The 16,952-nt window shown below is 44.5% G+C and overlaps 1 protein-coding gene across 1 annotated transcript in view; it reads left to right on the top strand.

The window, feature by feature from the left end:
• DOCK5 (dedicator of cytokinesis 5) overlaps positions 1-16,952 on the top strand; it is a 105,942-nt gene that overhangs the window by 50,725 nt on the left and 38,265 nt on the right. Inside the window, exons 8-17 of the mRNA XM_073654080.1 lie at positions 2,748-2,905; positions 3,013-3,094; positions 6,033-6,162; positions 8,687-8,759; positions 8,834-8,976; positions 9,901-10,026; positions 10,104-10,228; positions 10,307-10,405; positions 14,238-14,310; positions 14,709-14,812. Coding sequence (XP_073510181.1) covers positions 2,748-2,905; positions 3,013-3,094; positions 6,033-6,162; positions 8,687-8,759; positions 8,834-8,976; positions 9,901-10,026; positions 10,104-10,228; positions 10,307-10,405; positions 14,238-14,310; positions 14,709-14,812 — 1,113 coding nt within the window. The remainder of the gene's footprint in view (positions 1-2,747; positions 2,906-3,012; positions 3,095-6,032; positions 6,163-8,686; positions 8,760-8,833; positions 8,977-9,900; positions 10,027-10,103; positions 10,229-10,306; positions 10,406-14,237; positions 14,311-14,708; positions 14,813-16,952) is intronic.

Below are 16,952 nucleotides of genomic sequence, written 5' to 3'. Positions count from 1 at the left end.
TCTCAAATTTGGACTCATCAGACCAAAGCTCAGATTTCCACTAGTCTAATGTCCATTCCTTGTGTTCTTTAGCCCAAACAAGTCTCTTCTGCTTGTTGCCTGTCCTTAGCACTGGTTTCCTAGCAGCTATTTTACCATGAAGGCCACAAAGTCTCCTCTTAACAGTTGTAGAGATGTGTCTGCTGCTAGAACTCTGTGTGGCATTAACCTGGTCTCTAATCTGAGCTGCTGTTAACCTGCGATTTCTGAGGCTGGTGACTCGGATAAACTTATCCTCAGAAGCAGAGGTAACTCTTGGTCTTCCTTTCCTGGGGCGGTCCTCATGTGAGCCAGTTTCTTTGTAGCGCTTGATGGTTTTTGCAACTGCACTTGGGGACACTTTCAAAGTTTTCCCAATTTTTTGCACTGACTGACCTTCATTTCTTAAAGTAATGATGGCCACTCATTTTTCTTTACTTAGCTGCTTTTTTCTTGCCATAATACAAATTCTAACAGTCTATTCAGTTGGACTATCCGCTGTGTATCCACCAGACTTCTGCACAACACAACTGATGGTCCCAACCCCATTTATAAGGCAAGAAATCCCACTTATTAAACCTGACAGGGCACACCTGTGAAGTGAAAACCATTTCCGGTGACTACCTCTTGAACCTCATCAAGAGAATGCCAAGAGTGTGCAAAGCAGTCATCAAAGCAAAAGGTGGCTACTTTGAAGAACCTAGAATATAAGACATACAGTTAGGTCCATATATATTTGGACAGAGACAACATTTTTCTAATTTTGGTTCTAGACATTACCACAATGAATTTTAAACAAAACAATTCAGATGCAGTTGAAGTTCAGACTTTCAGCTTTCATTTGAGGGTATCCACATTGAAATTGGATGAAGGGTTTAGGAGTTTCAGCTCCCTAACATGTGCCACCCTGTTTTTAAAGGGACCAAAAGTAATTGGACAATTGACTCCAAGGCTATTTCATGGGCAGGTGTGGGCAATCCCTTCGTTATGTCATTCTCAATTAAGCAGATAAAAGGCCTGGAGTTGATTTGAGGTGTGGTGCTTGCATTTGGAAGGTTTTGCTGTGAAGTAAACATGCGGTCACAGGAGCTCTCCATGCAGGTGAAACAAGCCATCCTTAAGCTGCAAAAACAGAAAAAACCCATCCGAGAAATTGCTACAATATTAGGAGTGTCAAAATCTACAGTTTGGTACATCCTGAGAAAGAAAGAAAGCACTGGTGAACTCGTCAATGCAAAAAGACCTGGGCGCCCACGGAAGACAACAGTGGTGAATGATCGCAGAATAATCTCCATGGTGAAATGAAACCCCTTCACAACAGCCAACCAAGTGAACAACACTCTCCAGGAGGTAGGAGTATCAATATCCAAATCTACCATAAAAAGAAGACTGCATGAAAGTAAATACAGAGGGTTCACTGCACGGTGCAAGCCACTCATAAGAATCAAGAATAAAAAGGCTAGACTGGACTTTGCTAAAAAACATCTAAAAAAGCCAGCACAGATCTGGAAGAACATTCTTTGGACAGATGAAACCAAGATCAAACCTCTACCAGAATGATGGAAAGAGAAAAGTATGGCGAAGGCGTGGTACAGCTCATGATCCAAAGCATACCACATCATCTATAAAACACGGCAGAGGCAGTGTGATCGCTTGGGCATGCATGGCTGCCAGTGGCACTGGGTCACTAGTGTTTATTGATGATGTGACACAGGACAGAAGCAGCCGAATGAATTCTGATGTATTCAGAGCCATACTGTGTGCTCAGATCCAGCCAAATGCAGCCAAACTGATTGGTCGTCGTTTCATACTATAGATGGACAATGACCCAAAACATAAAGCCAAAGCAACCCAGGAGTTTATTAAAGCAAAGAAGTGGAATATTCTTGAATGGCCAAGTCAGTCACCTGATTTCAACCCAATTGAGCATGCATTTCACTTGTTAAAGACTAAACTTCAGACAGAAAGGCCCACAAACAAACAGCAACTGAAAACCACCGCAGTGAAGGCCTGGCAGAGCATCAAAAAGGAGGAAACACAGCGTCTGGTGATGTCCATGAGTTCAAGACTTCAGGCAGTCAATGCCAACAAAGGGTTTTCAACCAAGTACTAGAAATGAACATTTTATTTACAATTATTTAATCTGTCCAATTACTTTTGGTCACTTTAAAAACAGGGTGGCACATGTTAAGGAGCTGAAACTCCTAAACCCTTCATCCAATTTTAATGTGGATACCCTCAAATGAAAGCTGAAAGTCTGAACTTCAACTGCATCTGAATTGTTTTGTTTAAAATTCATTGTGGTAATATCTAGAACCAAAATTAGAAAAATGTTGTCTCTGTCCAAATATATATGGACCTAACTGTATTTTCAGTTGTTTCACACTTTTTTGTTAAGTATATAATTCCACATGTGTTAATTCATAGTTTTGATGCCTTCAGTGTGAATGTACAATTTTCATGAAAATACAGAAAATTCTTTAAATGAGAAGGTGTGTCCAAACTTTTGGTCTGTACTGTGTGTGTGTATGTGTGTGTGTATGTATATATATATATATATATATATATATGTACACATATATGGTATATGCTAAAACAATTACAATACTGTAGTATTTTATATGAACCCTCTAATAGCACTGAAAAATAATGCAAATTCTCACCCATATAAACCTGGGGATCTGCCTAAATATATGAACTGCTTTCTGTTTTTTGCTTTTCCCTCTCAGTCCCAGCTGCAGCCCCTGGATTGTCGTAGTCCAGCCATGCTGCATTTGGCTCACACGTACAGCCTGTATGTCAACCTGAAGAACTTTGTGTGTAACATGGGGGAGGATGCCGAATTACTAATGTGTCTCTATGACCCGGACAGCTCCCACTTCATCAGGTAAGGCCGATGCCATAAATGAGGTTAAATAAATGCAAATATCTTACTCTCCTACCCCCAGAAAAAAGGGTTTGTGCCGATTCTGTACCTGATTTCTGTGCTTGCAGTGAGAATTACTTGGTCCGCTGGAGCAGTTCAGGTATGCCAAAGGAAATCGAGAAGCTAAACAACCTGCAGGCAGTGTTTACAGTGAGTGTTACCCCAACTCTTCCTTAATTTTCTATGATTGTATTATTATTTATTATTATAGCGCCATTTATTCCATGGCGCTTTACATGTGAAAAAGGGGTATACATAGCAGAAACACTTGCAATAATCTTGAACAAACCGAGTCAGCGACTGATAGAGGAGAGAGGACCCTGCCCGCTAGGGCTCACAGTCTACAAGGGATGGGTGAGGATACAGTAGGTGAGGGTAGAGCTGGTCGTGCAGCAGTATGGTGGAGCGGTGGTAACTGCAGGTTGTAGGCTTGTCAGAAGAGGTGGGTCTTCAGGTTCCTTTTGAAGGTTTCCACGGTAGGCGAGAGTCTGATATGTTGGGGTAGAGAGTTCCAGAGTAGGGGGGAAGCACGGGAGAAATCTTGTATGCGATTGTGGGAAGAGGAGATAAGAGGGGAGTAGAGAAGGAGATCTTGTGAGGATAGGTGGTTATGTGCAGGTAAGTACCGGGAGACTAGGTCACAGATGTATGGAGGAGACAGGTTGTGAATGGCTTTGTATGTCATGGTTAGGGTTTTGAACTGGAGTCTCTGGGTAATGGGGAACCAGTGAAGGGATTTAAGCCCCCGTCTCACATAGCGAGATCGCTAGCGAGATCGCTGCTGTGTCACGGTTTTGGTGACTCAACAGCGACCTCACCAGCGATGTCGCTATGTGTGACACTTTGCAGCGATCAGGCCCCTGCTGTGAGGTCGCTGATCGCTGCAAAGTGTCCTGGACCATTTTTTGGTCGTTGCCCTCCCGCTGGTCAGCACACATCGCTGTGTGTGACCAGCGGGAGCAGCGATCGGGCTGGTAACCATGATAAACATCGGGTTACTAGGGGCACACGCGCACCTAGTAACCCGTTGTTTATCATGGTTACGAGCCTGCTAAAGTGACCGGTAACCTCCCGCTCACTGTAGCAGAGTGGTAACCATGATAAACAACGGGTTACTAGGTGCGCGTGTGCCCCTAGTAACCCGATGTTTACCATGGTTACCAGCCTGCTCCTGCTTCAGCAGCAGGCTGGTAACCAGGAGCAGGACATCGTGGAAAGATTCTTTCCACGACGTCGCTGCTCCCCTGATCGTTGGTGAGCCTGCCTGTTTGACAGCTCACCAGTGACCACATAGCGATGCAGCAACGATCCCTGACAGGTCATATCGTTGTCGGGATCGTTGCAGCGTCGCTAAGTGTGACGGGGCCTTTACAGAGAGGAGAGGCCGGGAATAGTGGGGGGAACAGGTGGATTAGTCGAGCAGCAGAGTTTTGGATAGATTGGAGGGTTGTGAGAGTGTTAGAGGGGAGGCCACAGAGCAGGAGGTTGCAGTAGTCGAAGCGGGAGATGATGAGGGCGTGCACTAGTGTTTTTGCAGATTTGTGGCTGAGAAATGTGCGGATCCGGGAGATATTTTTGAGTTGGAGTCGGCAGGAAGTGGAAAGGGCTTAGATATGTGGTGTGAAGGAGAGATCAGAGTCCAGGGTTACCCCAAGGCTGCGAGCTTGATGGACTGGGGAGAGTGGGCAGCCATTCACTATGATGGATAGGTCAGATGTGGGGGCTGAGTGAGATGGTGGAAATATGATGAATTCAGTTTTATCCATGTTAAGTTTTAGAAATCTAGCAGATAAGAAGGATGAGATAGCGGTCAGACATTGTGGGATTCTGGTTAGTAGGGAGGAGATATCAGGTCCAGAGAGGTAGATCTGTGTGTCGTCAGCATAGAGGTGATACTGAAAGCCGTGAGACTCTGAGTTGTCCGAGGCCAAAGGTGTAGATGGGGAAGAGCAGGGGTCCTAGGACTGAACCTTGGGGGACACCGACAGATGGGGGATGAGATGAAGAGGTGGTGTGTGAGTGGGAGACACTGAATGTCCGGTCTGTTAGGTATGAAGAGATCCAAGATATGATCCTTCTAACCTTCTCTTTTTTGTATATCGTTTGTAATTAATGGGCCCAACCAACTTCCAAAGTGGGGATCCCTGGATGGAGGAGAGTTTGGTCCGGCCATCATTAATAGTGGCTCTCATTATTGACCCTATCTGTCTTTATTGTCCGTGGCAGAGATTTAACCAATTCCTGCATTTGCTGATGATGACCTCATTTCTCTTCTTTTTTTAACCTCCTTTCCACAAGAGGGGAGCGATAAGCAGCATCTCCAAATAAGTACTGGGCATATTGAAGAGCGAACATGCCCAATACTTTCCTAATTGTTCATAGTGATCACTATTAAATTTGGACATTAACTTATTTATATGTAATCTATTATTTTATCCTTACAGGGGTATTTATCCTTTTTTTTTTTTTCTCAGTTCACCACCAGTCTGATTCCTTTGTCTTCCATGTTCTACCTTTATCAAGAGTGAACTTTATTACTCTACATCCTAAAGGTGGCCTACACACTTGACTGAGGTTCTTCAGTCCTGACCATCTAATGAGTATTAGATGTTTCGCCAAGTTTCTTTGGGCAGATGCTAGGAAGGGAGGCGGGGTGTGGTTGGGCATATTGAATTTTAGCATGCCCAATCATTACTTTTCTCGTTTCAACTGGAGATTTCTGACAGTTCACTGCTTTTGAGAACACATGTACACTCGGCTAAAGCTTACAGCCATGTTTACATGGTCAGGTTGAGTCCTCCACCAGGTTACACATTGACCATCTTCTGGGGTGGATTGTCTTACACGCGGTGTCTCCCCATCTTGACTTTCTTCGGAAAACCAGCCTTAGTTTTCCTAATTTCTTTTGTCGTCTTGAACAGACTTTCCATCAGACATGAATTCCAAGGTATTCCTCCCCTGAATTATTGACCCTTTATCGAGCTCCTTCCATGTTGTTCACTAGTTTCTCCCTCTTCTGCTTTCCCTGCTGATCTTGAACCAGATCCGTTTTGTTTTTCATTCTAGTTTTGACCTCTCTCCTCTTCAGGACCTTAGCAGTCTGGATTTAATCCGTCCTCGGATCAGTCTTGTGTGTCAGATCGTACGGGTTGGACGCATGGAAATGAAGGATGGGAAGAAGCATACGTTTGGCTTGAGACGGCCCTTTGGTGTTGCAGGTAAACTGACTGATACGTATTTACTGGATATATACATCTTTGGGACAACTTTTTTTTTTTTTTACTTAAAGGGGTTATTTTCATCTTCCAGACTGGGTATCGTCAGATAATACTTGTAAATACAAGTAATTTTTCAATTTACTGCTTATTAAAATTTTCATCCGGTCCTGAGATATTGACATTTTTCTTTTGTTTACCACTCATTACCTTGGAGACCGACCACCGCTGGTAGACAACATAACATGTGCAGTGCTTATAAGCTCTTCTCTATTGAGCTTGTAAGCTCTGTTTTGAAGCGTGCAATTACCTCCTAATCCCGGCCAGTTTTAGTGCACTGTTTGTTTACAAGCGGAACAGCAGTGGTGGTCGTTCTCCTAGGCAACAAGCACAAAAGAAAAGTGTTATTACCTCAAGAACGGCTGGAAATTTTAACAAGCAGTAAGTTGCAAAAGTTTTTTGTGTTTTACAATCATTATCGGAAAAATATTCATCTATTTAGATGGGAATAAGCCTTTAAATGCATGGGCTAAAAATCACTTTTGCTATTGGATTTCAGTGTAAATTTTGAACCGTTTGGTTTCTATAGCCTCTGAAAAATGAGTTCACTGAGACTCTGCTGGTGAGCTCATTCTGACCGGAGAGTTTATAACTATCTTCCTTCTTTTGAGCTCCTCTGTGTTGATTTATGAACACCTGTAAGTTTCACCAAACTTTTGTGGTCAGAAAACAACACAGAGGAGCTCAGAAGATAAAAGTTATAAACTCTCCTGTCAGAGCAAGCTCACTGGTAAATTCTCAGTAATCTCATTTTGCAGCCAGCAACAGACTGCACAACACAAAGGCTACAGAAGGCAAAATTTGTAATGAAATCCAATTACAAAAAAAATAATTTTTAGCCAAAAATACACGTGTTTTAATCTTTATTTCACAAATCAATAGAACATGTGAAAATAAGAAGCTTTGTAATGTATCAAAGAAATCTGCTTCTTTCTCCTGCAGGACTGATCATTCACTCCCAATTCACAGGTAAAATCTGTCTGCAATGAATACAGATTTTCCCATTACCGAAATAGGAGATGACAGTTGGTGCTTATAAAGTTCTGTGGAGAGCTGTAGCTGGCCTTTCCATAGAATGTCTGTGCCTCTAGCTCCTCCCCTCTCCATAGAATCTTATGAGCACCAACTCTCATCTCCTATTTCCTAATGGGGAAATCTGTCTTCACTGAATACAGATTTTTGCCCATGAATTTAAAGTGAAAGATCAATCCAGGAGGAGAAAGATTCAGATTTCTGTGATTAAGATCTATTACAAAGTTTCTTATTTTCATATGTAATATTGTTTTATGAAATACAAATTATAATAACAATTACACTTTCAGTAAAAAAAAAAAAAAAAAAAAAAAGCTCCCAAATTTGCCCATATCTGTGAAGTGATTGTGAAAGAAATGTCAACTGACTATTAATTTCAGCAACCGGTAGGGGTCTTGTCACCAGGACTCCACTTCACTAACCAAAACTTGTGACCTGTCAAAAATTGTGAGAAACGACAGGGGTTGTATCAGGCAAGGTGAGTGAAGGAACAAGTGTACAACGACGGGAAGAGGGGGAAGGGAGCCCAACAACTAGGAAAAGGGGGAATGGAGACTCCTAGGCAGATCGAATATCACCCTGACTACCCTATCGTCCCTAAGTAGGTTCCGCACCTATCGCCGAGCAGGAAACCTAATCCCTGAATATCCCTAGAGCTAGGCCCCAGGTAGGGAGAGGACGGGGTGAACACTAGTCAGGCCCCACTGTAACTAAAGACAACAAGGTAAACAAACAAAGGGGATACACTTAGTTTGAGAAGACACCAGAGCGATAATGCCAACTGTCATACAAGGGAAGTCCAAGAAGAAACTACCTGACTACTAGCTCTCCATGCATGGACAGAGGAAAATAGATCTATCACTGGCGACTCTCTGGAGACACAGAGTTTTTAACTACCAAGCAAGGGTGTTTCAATTAGCAGCAGAAGGTGGAGGTTGCTGCTGGGTCCTAAAGGGAGAAGGATATCACTACACTACAGAGATAAAAGGATCAAGAAGGCTTCTGCAATGCCAAGCGCAGTGACCTTCTACAGCCGGATCCAGAGTGACTGTCTGTCACACTTGATACACCCGTGACAGGTGGTCACATTATCCACATGATAGATGATAAATCTTAGTGGGGTCTGACTGCCGAGACCCCCACTGATCCCAAAGAACAGGGAGAATGGAACAGTAGTGAACATCACTCCTATAGGCTGTAAATGGTCGCACATGCTTACTAGTGCTCCACTCACCCAGTCTTATGATTTGTGTTGGTTCCAACTAAGAGGACGCCCAGTGATCATGGATAGGTGATATGTGTTGTTTATAGGATGTAACCCCATTAAGGTTTTTGGACCCTGAACTCATTGGTGAGAGTAGTTATGGTTTAATAGGGCTTAATTTCTGGGGTCTGGACATAAATTATATCCCATCTTCCTCCTTTTATTTGCCAGTAATGGATATCTCCGACGTGATCCACGGAAAAGTAGATGACGAGGAGAAGCAACATTTTGTCCCTTATCACCCGTAAGTTACCTGCCTATTAAAACACAAATTGTACTATCTAAAGGCCGGTTATATGTAGACATGTTTCTTACCAGGATGGCCAAGGAGAATTATATCAGTCAGCGGCCGCTCATCATGTCTCCTCTGAGCAGCTCCCGGGTATTGGCAGAGAATGAACCACTAACCACCATTTACAACAAGGTGATCGCAGCCAAGGAAGTCAGCCACAAGGGGCAGGGTATGGACTCTCCTACAGGCCAGTGTGAACCAATCAAAATGCTGTAAAACCGTTCCTCAAAGTGGTATTCCCATCTCCAAGATCCTATGTAGTAGGTGTAATAATAATAATACCTCCAATTAGAAATGTAGTATAGTTCTTCTGATTCGCTATGTCTCTTACCCCATGTGCAGGGCATTGCAGTAGCTTAGATATCCATGGTTGGACAGTTGGTAGTGACAGTTAGTTGTTAGTGGTCCCTAATTGGAGGGATTTGCTAATATTATTATTATTACACCTATTACATATTGGGATAGGATCTTGGAGATGGGAATACCCCTTCGAGTGCCCACCTTTGAAAGGGTCATTACTCCAACTTCCTATGGAGTTTGTGCCATCGTCTTGAAGATTTTTTTTTCCTTTATGCAGTTATTTAGAAGGGTTGGGCACAAATAGACATGGGCCGTCTAAGCATGGTCTGGTTATAAAGATAAGATGAAAAGCAGAAACAACATCCCGGAAAGAAATTTCCAAAATGTATATATTTATGTTCCAAATTGTCGACATTTTCTGAAATGTCTACCTATCCAACAGCTATTCTCCACTGATCCACCAGTATACACGTACACAGCTTATCTCCCTTTAGAATTAAGGATTAAGCATATCAGAATTCAATATGCCTGATTCTTTGAGGAATAACCAGATGCCACCATATTCTCTAAATGGTGGACGGCTTTGGCCAACTTTCATCTGATGTAACTGTAATGGGATTGAGCAAGGACCTTTCACAAATCCAAATCAGTGGATATTTTTCCAGAAACTCCTCCAGATTGTTCTAGACATAAGGGCTTTCAGGATTCTTGGGGGCAACCTATGTAGATAGAATCAGGGATATGCTGTGTCGTTCTCAGTAGACCTTTTTCGTCCTTGTTTCATTGGTCGTAGGACTCTGGATTTCTCTGAAGCTTCTTCCCGGAGACTTGAATCAAGTACAGAAGGAATATTCTCATCTGGTGGACAGATCTACTGCGGTTGCCCGGAAGATGGGTTTCCCAGAGATCATCCTGCCCGGTACATATTAGTGCATTCGCCCATACTTTATCATAACTCTGGTCCATAACACGTTTCTCCATTCTGATCTTTTTTAGGAGATGTTCGAAACGACATTTATATCACTCTGATCCAGGGGGAGTTTGACAAGGGCAAAAAGAAAACTCAGAAAAATGTAGAGGTGACAATCTCTGTCCATGACCAGGATGGTAATTTACTGGAGGTACAGAATGGGCTGTGCACAATCAGCATTTTCTCCTGGTGCCAAGAGGGGACTCTAAAGGCTCTGCATTCTTTTTAGAAAGCCATCATTCCTGGAGCTGGACAGGACGGACTACCTGAGTATAAATCTGTGGTTTACTATCAAGTCAAGCAGCCAAGCTGGTACGAGACGGTCAAGGTTAGTCATCTATCGGCTCTCCTGACTTCTCCTTTTTACTTACACCATGGAATAATGTTGAAAAATCTTTTCTGAGAACTCTTATTCCTCCGAGAAATGTATGATATGGCGGACATATCATTGGTGCCACCTGGGGCCCAAGCGGTAAGGGGGCCCATTTCCACCTCCATATTATGTGGAATTGTGCATTGATGAGCTATTGGACTACAAAGGACCCATATCTTGTTCTTGCACAGGGGCCCTCTTATGTCTGTGTCCCCAGGGTACATCCCCAAGAACTTGACCACAGTATTGGCCCATGCTTAAAAGTGGTTTGCTTATTCCCCATGAGATTATGATCTTGAGGCTACTGCGAGATGTAGTAAACGGACTAAGAGCTTTCAAGGTCTGCAGAGCTCAATTATTAAGTCTTTACATGCCACAGTCAATAGCGACCAAGGCATGTAAAGAGTGTGACAAAGGTAGATTGCTCCATCTGTCACTCCATCAGCTCCCCGCAGAGTGATCTCCAGAAGCTGATTGTATCTATGGCAAACTGGCCTAAAGTGGTCTCTGGGCCAAAGTCTAATAGACCCCGTGTCTGGGGCTGCTTATCGGTATAACTCACAGGGTTACTAATGCTCTGCACTGCATACTAAGTGCAGATCATTATCAATGTAATCAATGGATCCTGTGTTCAAGTATAAAATATTGTGATGTTAATTTCCTATTTCACCAAATGTTTAATGTCAAAATGGACACACTGTGTAATGGTGGCTGCAGAGCAGAATAAAATGTTTTTTTTTTTTTTTTTCATTTTGCTTCTCAGTTGTGTAGATATTAGAAATTAAATATTTGGCATGTAATGAGTTAACATTAGTTAAGTCCATGAGGGTGTTAACAGAGAGTTTTCACTGGAGGCGTGTACTTCTTCGACCTGTATGACGCTGACCAATCAGCTGGTGTCCCGCACACAGAGAAGTGACTTGTTACTCCAAGGGCAGCGGGCGGAGAAAAGCTGCCGGGGACCCGCCTGTGCGGCTTGGTCCCTGGTTGTTGTTAACCCCTTCAGGACATCCGCCATACATGTACGACTTGCGGGTGTATGGAGCGGCCCCACGCAACGAGCCTGCCCCATACCTGGCAGTGATGGCTGTGTATTACAGCTAGGACCTGCTGCTAACAATCGCGGGCGGAGCGCTAGTCCGCCCGCGATTGTTAACCTGTTAAATGCCACTGTCAATCTCTCCAAATAAACCCAACCCCAAGTATGATAATATTCCTGATAGCACAAGCAGATGAGAGACAGTGGACAGCATATCACGCCATCTCTGGGTGGAAGACCAGAAGAAGGTCTCGTCCTACCCCGATCACACCATCTCTGGGTGGAGGACCAGAAGAAGGTCTCGTCCTACCCTGATCACACCATCTCTGGGTGGAGGACCAGAAGATGGTCTCGTCCCAACCCGATCACTTTGTCTCACCCCAATCACTCCAACTCTGGATGGAGGACCAGAAGGAGGTTTCGTCCCACCACGATCACTCCATCTCTGGGTGGAGAACCAGAAGAAGGTCTCGTCCCACCCCGATCACTCCATCTCTGGGTGGAGGACCAGAAGATGGTCTCGTCCCAACCCGATCACTTTGTCTCACCCCAATCACTCCATCTCTGGATGGAGGACCAGAAGGATGTTTCGTCCCACCACAATCACTCCATCTCTGGGTGGAGGACCAGAAGAAGGTCTCGTCCCACCCCGATCACTCCATCTCTGGGTGGAGGACCATAAGATGGTCTCGTCCCAACCCGATCACTTTGTCTCACCCCAATCACTCCAACTCTGGATGGAGGACCAGAAGGAGGTTTCGTCCCACCACGATCACTCCATCTCTGGGTGGAGGACCAGAAGAAGGTCTCGTCCCACCCCGATCACTCCATCTCTGGGTGGAGGACCAGAAGATGGTCTCGTCCCAACCCGATCACTTTGTCTCACCCCAATCACTCCATCTCTGGATGGAGGACCAGAAGGAGGTTTCGTCCCACCACGATCACTCCATCTCTGGGTGGAGGACCAGAAGAAGGTCTCGTCCTTCCGCATAGTGAATGCAGTAGTGTCTGGTCTACAAGTTTTACAATGACATTTGTGTCTAATTTTCCGCATGCCCCGCCGCCTCATTTATAGGAGTGGCTCTGGTTATGTCAGCGGGCGCTTCTACTCCCAGACAGCTGGCATAGAATAAAAGTGTAGAATCAAGGATGTCATAGGGCGTCTATTCACTCCTTAGGACAGCTCCAGCCTTTTCTCCTATACACTTTACCCAATGTATGTAGTATAACAAAAATTCTTTAACCCATTAAGGACCCACCCTGATTTTTTCTCTATCTCACATGTGTGGATTCTGCTGCTATAACGCAAAGAACAAAAACTCCGCAGCCGGCGTGCATGGAGGATAACGGCCTAAGTGCAGAAATTCTGTAATAAAGCCACAGAAGCTGATTTTAGGGTATAACAGAATTGCTTGCGAGGGGGGATTATTGTTGTACATTCTTCTTGCCAACACCTGAGATCTCCTAAAATGTGATATGTCCCCAAGAATGCCTAATATTGCTCATTTTTATGGGGGGGGGGGACTGATTCTTTTTTTTTTTTTTTCAATACTTTATTATTTTTCCTTAATTTATAATTTTTTTATTTTTATTTAGTCCTTTTACTTGCTGTTCTCTATATTTATTACTTTTATCCATTTATTGTAAATGATGTGCCCCCTCCACATTACACCCACAGGAGCTTTTATGACCTTCTATTATAAATCCATCAGCAATTATATGGAATCGGTTCCCCCTTTGCAGTTGTAACAGCTCCCGCTCTTCTGAGAAGACTTTCTATAAGATTTTGGAGGTGCTTGTGGGAATTTTCGCCCCTTCATCCAGAAGAGCATTTGTGAGGTCAGACCCTGATGTTGGAGGAGAGGCCGTGCTCACAATCTCCATTGTCGTTCATCACAAACTCCCCCCTCCATGTCTGTATAGATCTTGTGCACTGGGCACAGTCATGGGGAACAGAAAGACGCCTTCCCCAAACTGTTTCCACAAATTCGGAAGCTGCAGTTGTCCACAATGTCTTGTTACGGTCAAGAATTAAGATTTACCTTCACTGAAACTAAGGGCCAAGGCCAACCCCTGAAAAACACCCCCATAACATTATCCCTCCTCCACTAAAAGTTACAGCTGGCATTATGCAGTCAGGGGGTAACGTTCTCCTTCACCAACCCCAGACTCGTCCATCACTCACCAGATGGAGAAGAGCGAACAGTCACTGCACAGAACACGTTTCCTCCAGAGTCCAGTGATGGTGGCTTTACACCGCTCTGCTTTGTGCTTGGTGATGTAAGGCTGCATGCAGCTGCTCTGCCATGAAGCTCCCGGCGGGGAAGCAGTGTTTGTACTGATGTTAATACCAGAGGAGGTCCGGACTCTGCAGTTATGGGGTCAGTAGAGCGGTGGTGACTTTTCTGCTCCTCAGCACTCGGTGACCCCACTTTGTAACGTTATGGGGTATCCACTTCGTGGCTGAGTTGCTACATGTTTTTCCACTGTTCAATTATATCAATCACAGGTGACGGGGGAAGATTTAGGAATAAATGTCATCTAATATATGGAAGACTCAAACCTGCCATAACAGGAGTCTTGTTGGCTCTTAGAGAGGGGTCTCCAGCAGGGTTGACCACCTCTGTGATGTCCATAGGACATATACTGTGGGGGGGGGGGGGGGTTTCTACATCATTCAGAACCTTTTAAGTTAGATTTTGATTTTGATTGTACCTTTTTCTCATTGTTCTTCTCTTCTGTCTCTAGGTCTCTATACCCATCGAAGAAGTCAGTCACTGCCATCTACGATTCAACTTCCGGCACCGCTCCTCTCAGGAATGTGAGTCTTACTAGTCCATTTTCTGTATCCGTGGCCACAGTCGTGCTGATATAGTGTCTGGTCTTCATTAAACATTAATTACTGTCAAACATGGTAGTGGCAGCATGATGCTGTGGGGAGGCTTTTCTTCAGCAGGGGCGGGGAAGCTGGTCAGAGTTGATGGGGAGGTGGATGGAGTTAAATAAAGGGCGATCCGGGAGGAAAACCTGTTAGAGGCTGCAAAAGACTTGCCCAATAAGATACATTTAGGTTTGTGGGTTTAACGTGAAAAAATGTTGAAAAGTTCACGGGATATGAAGACTTTTTCAAGGCGCTGTATGAAAAACTTCCAGACGATCCTAAACCTTTCTGGTGTCTAGGAGGTAGAAACCATGTTTGCTTTCTTTGCTTTTTACCAGCTCGGGACAAGTCGGAGAAAGTGTTTGGAGTGGCATTTGTCCGGTTGATGAACCAAGATGGGACTACGCTGAGGGACGGCGTTCACGACCTAATCATATATAAGGTAAGAAAAGTGATGACAAATAGTATATTGTGAATGGTCCACGCTCCGCTCCGATCAGCACAGAAAAGCCATTTCTGTCCTAGAACTTGAGGGAACAGATCGCTCCTAGTCCAGGTGAAGGGTTACGCATTAGTGTCCATGCAGGGACCACCCATGCTCACCAGTAATTTGTCCCTGGATTTCTCTTCTTGTGGCCATTTAAGTGCTCAGAAGAGTATAAAATAACATCTCCTCCACATGGGCTCCTTAGGAACACCAGGGGCATACATAGCAATCCAGGTGGTGCCCCATAGCAAAGGTCCAAATTGGGCCACTGCCATTAAACATCCCATTGGATTCCTGACCGCACGTTGCGGGGAACCAATGGGCAGAGGTCTCCCCCCTCTCCTGTCGTCTATCCATTTAGATTCCATAGTGACCATGGCGTCTAAGGTGTTAAACCTCTGCCATCAGGTCTCCCTCCAATCACTGCAATTACCAGTAAGTGTGTGCTGTGTAAATCAGCTGGAACCCACCACTTCCAAATTAAGCCACTATCACCCTGCCTCCAGCTGTCATTCCTGGGATCGCGCTGAGGAGGCTAATGGGCAGAAATCTCTCCTCCGCACCTCCAGTCTATTGTTCATCATGGTATCTAAGGGGTAAAGGAGTATTTCCATGGACTCCTTAACTACTGCAATGCTCTGCTCATGGGGAAAGAGACATAGCTAATCAGAAGAACTATACTACATTTCTAATTGGAGGTATTTTCTAATATTATTATTATTATTATTACACCTACTACATATTGGGATAGGAGATTGGAGATGGGAATACCCCTTTAAACTGCTGCGATCAGAGCTCCCTCCAATCACAGCAGCTACCAGAAAGTGTTCACTGTGTAAAACAGACAGAACCCACCGGTTATGGGGAGGTCCTCATACATGGCAGATATCAGGAGTTGAGGTGATAGGCTTGTCTAAACAGATGTGTTTTTAAAGCACATTTGAAGACGTGGGGGTTAGAAATCAGTCGGACCATTTGGGGCAGCATTCCAGAAAACTGGCGCGGCACGAGAGAAGTCTTGGAGACGGAGGTGTGAGGTTCGGATTAAGGAGGATATTAGTTTTAGATTAGTTGCAGAACGGAGGGCACTGGAGGGTCGATAGACAGAAATGAGGGATGAGATATAGGGCTGTGGAGAGCTTTGTGGGTGAGAGAAATGAGTTTGTATTGTATTCTGTGGTGAATGGGTAACCAGTGCAATGACTGGCACAGGGTAGAGGCGTCGATGAAGCGGCTGGATAGAAATACGTCCCTGGATGCCACATTCAGAATGGATTGGAGAGGAAAGAGTTGTTTAGAGGGAGACCGACTAGAAGAGAGTTGCAGTAGTCCAGAAGAGAGTGAATAAGAGCGTCAGTAAGAGTTTTTGCAGTATCAAAGGTGAGAAAAGGTCGGATTCTGGAGATGTTTTTAAGGTGCAGGTGACATGAGCGAGTGAGTGATCGGATATAGGGAGTAAAGGAAAGGTTAGTGTCAAATATGACCCCAAGACAGCGGGCGTGCTGCTTGGGAGTTATGGTGGCACCACCCAAGGAAATTGAAAAGTCAGGTATAGGTAGGTTAGGAGAGGGAGGAAAAACAAGGAGTTCAGTTTTGGAGAGATTCAGTTTCAGATAGAGGGAGGACATGATGTTAGAGACAGCGGACAGACAATCCTTGGTATTTTGTATTGGAGTGGGGGTGATGTCTGGTGAAGAGGTGTATAGTTGGGTGTCATCAGCATAGAGATGATACTGGAAACCAAATCTGCTGATGGTTTGTGCAATAGGGGCAGTGTAGAGAGAGAAGAGGAGGGGACCTAGGACTGATCCTTGTGGAACCCCAATAGTAAGGGGAAGATTAGAGGAAGAAGAGCCTGCAAAAGATACAGTGAAGGAGCGGTCAGAGAGATAGGAGGAGAACCAGGAGAGAGCAGTGTCCTTGAGGCCAATAGTGCGGAGCATAGTGAGGAGGAGCTGGTGATCCCCAGTGTCAAAAGTGGCAGAGAGATCCAGAAGAATCAGCAGGGAGTAGTGACCATTAGATTTAGCTGTTAGTAGATCATTAGAGACTTTAGTGAGGGAAGTTTCAGTAGCGTGTGAGGAGTGGAAACCAG

The sequence above is a fragment of the Phyllobates terribilis genome, unplaced genomic scaffold (assembly GCF_046119375.1).
Source record: "Phyllobates terribilis strain yellow unplaced genomic scaffold, ASM4611937v1 Scaffold_11__3_contigs__length_659146591, whole genome shotgun sequence".
Lineage (NCBI taxonomy): Eukaryota > Metazoa > Chordata > Amphibia > Anura > Dendrobatidae > Phyllobates > Phyllobates terribilis.
The sequence above is the reverse complement of the archived record's forward strand: the minus strand, read 5'-3'. Positions and strand labels throughout refer to the sequence as shown.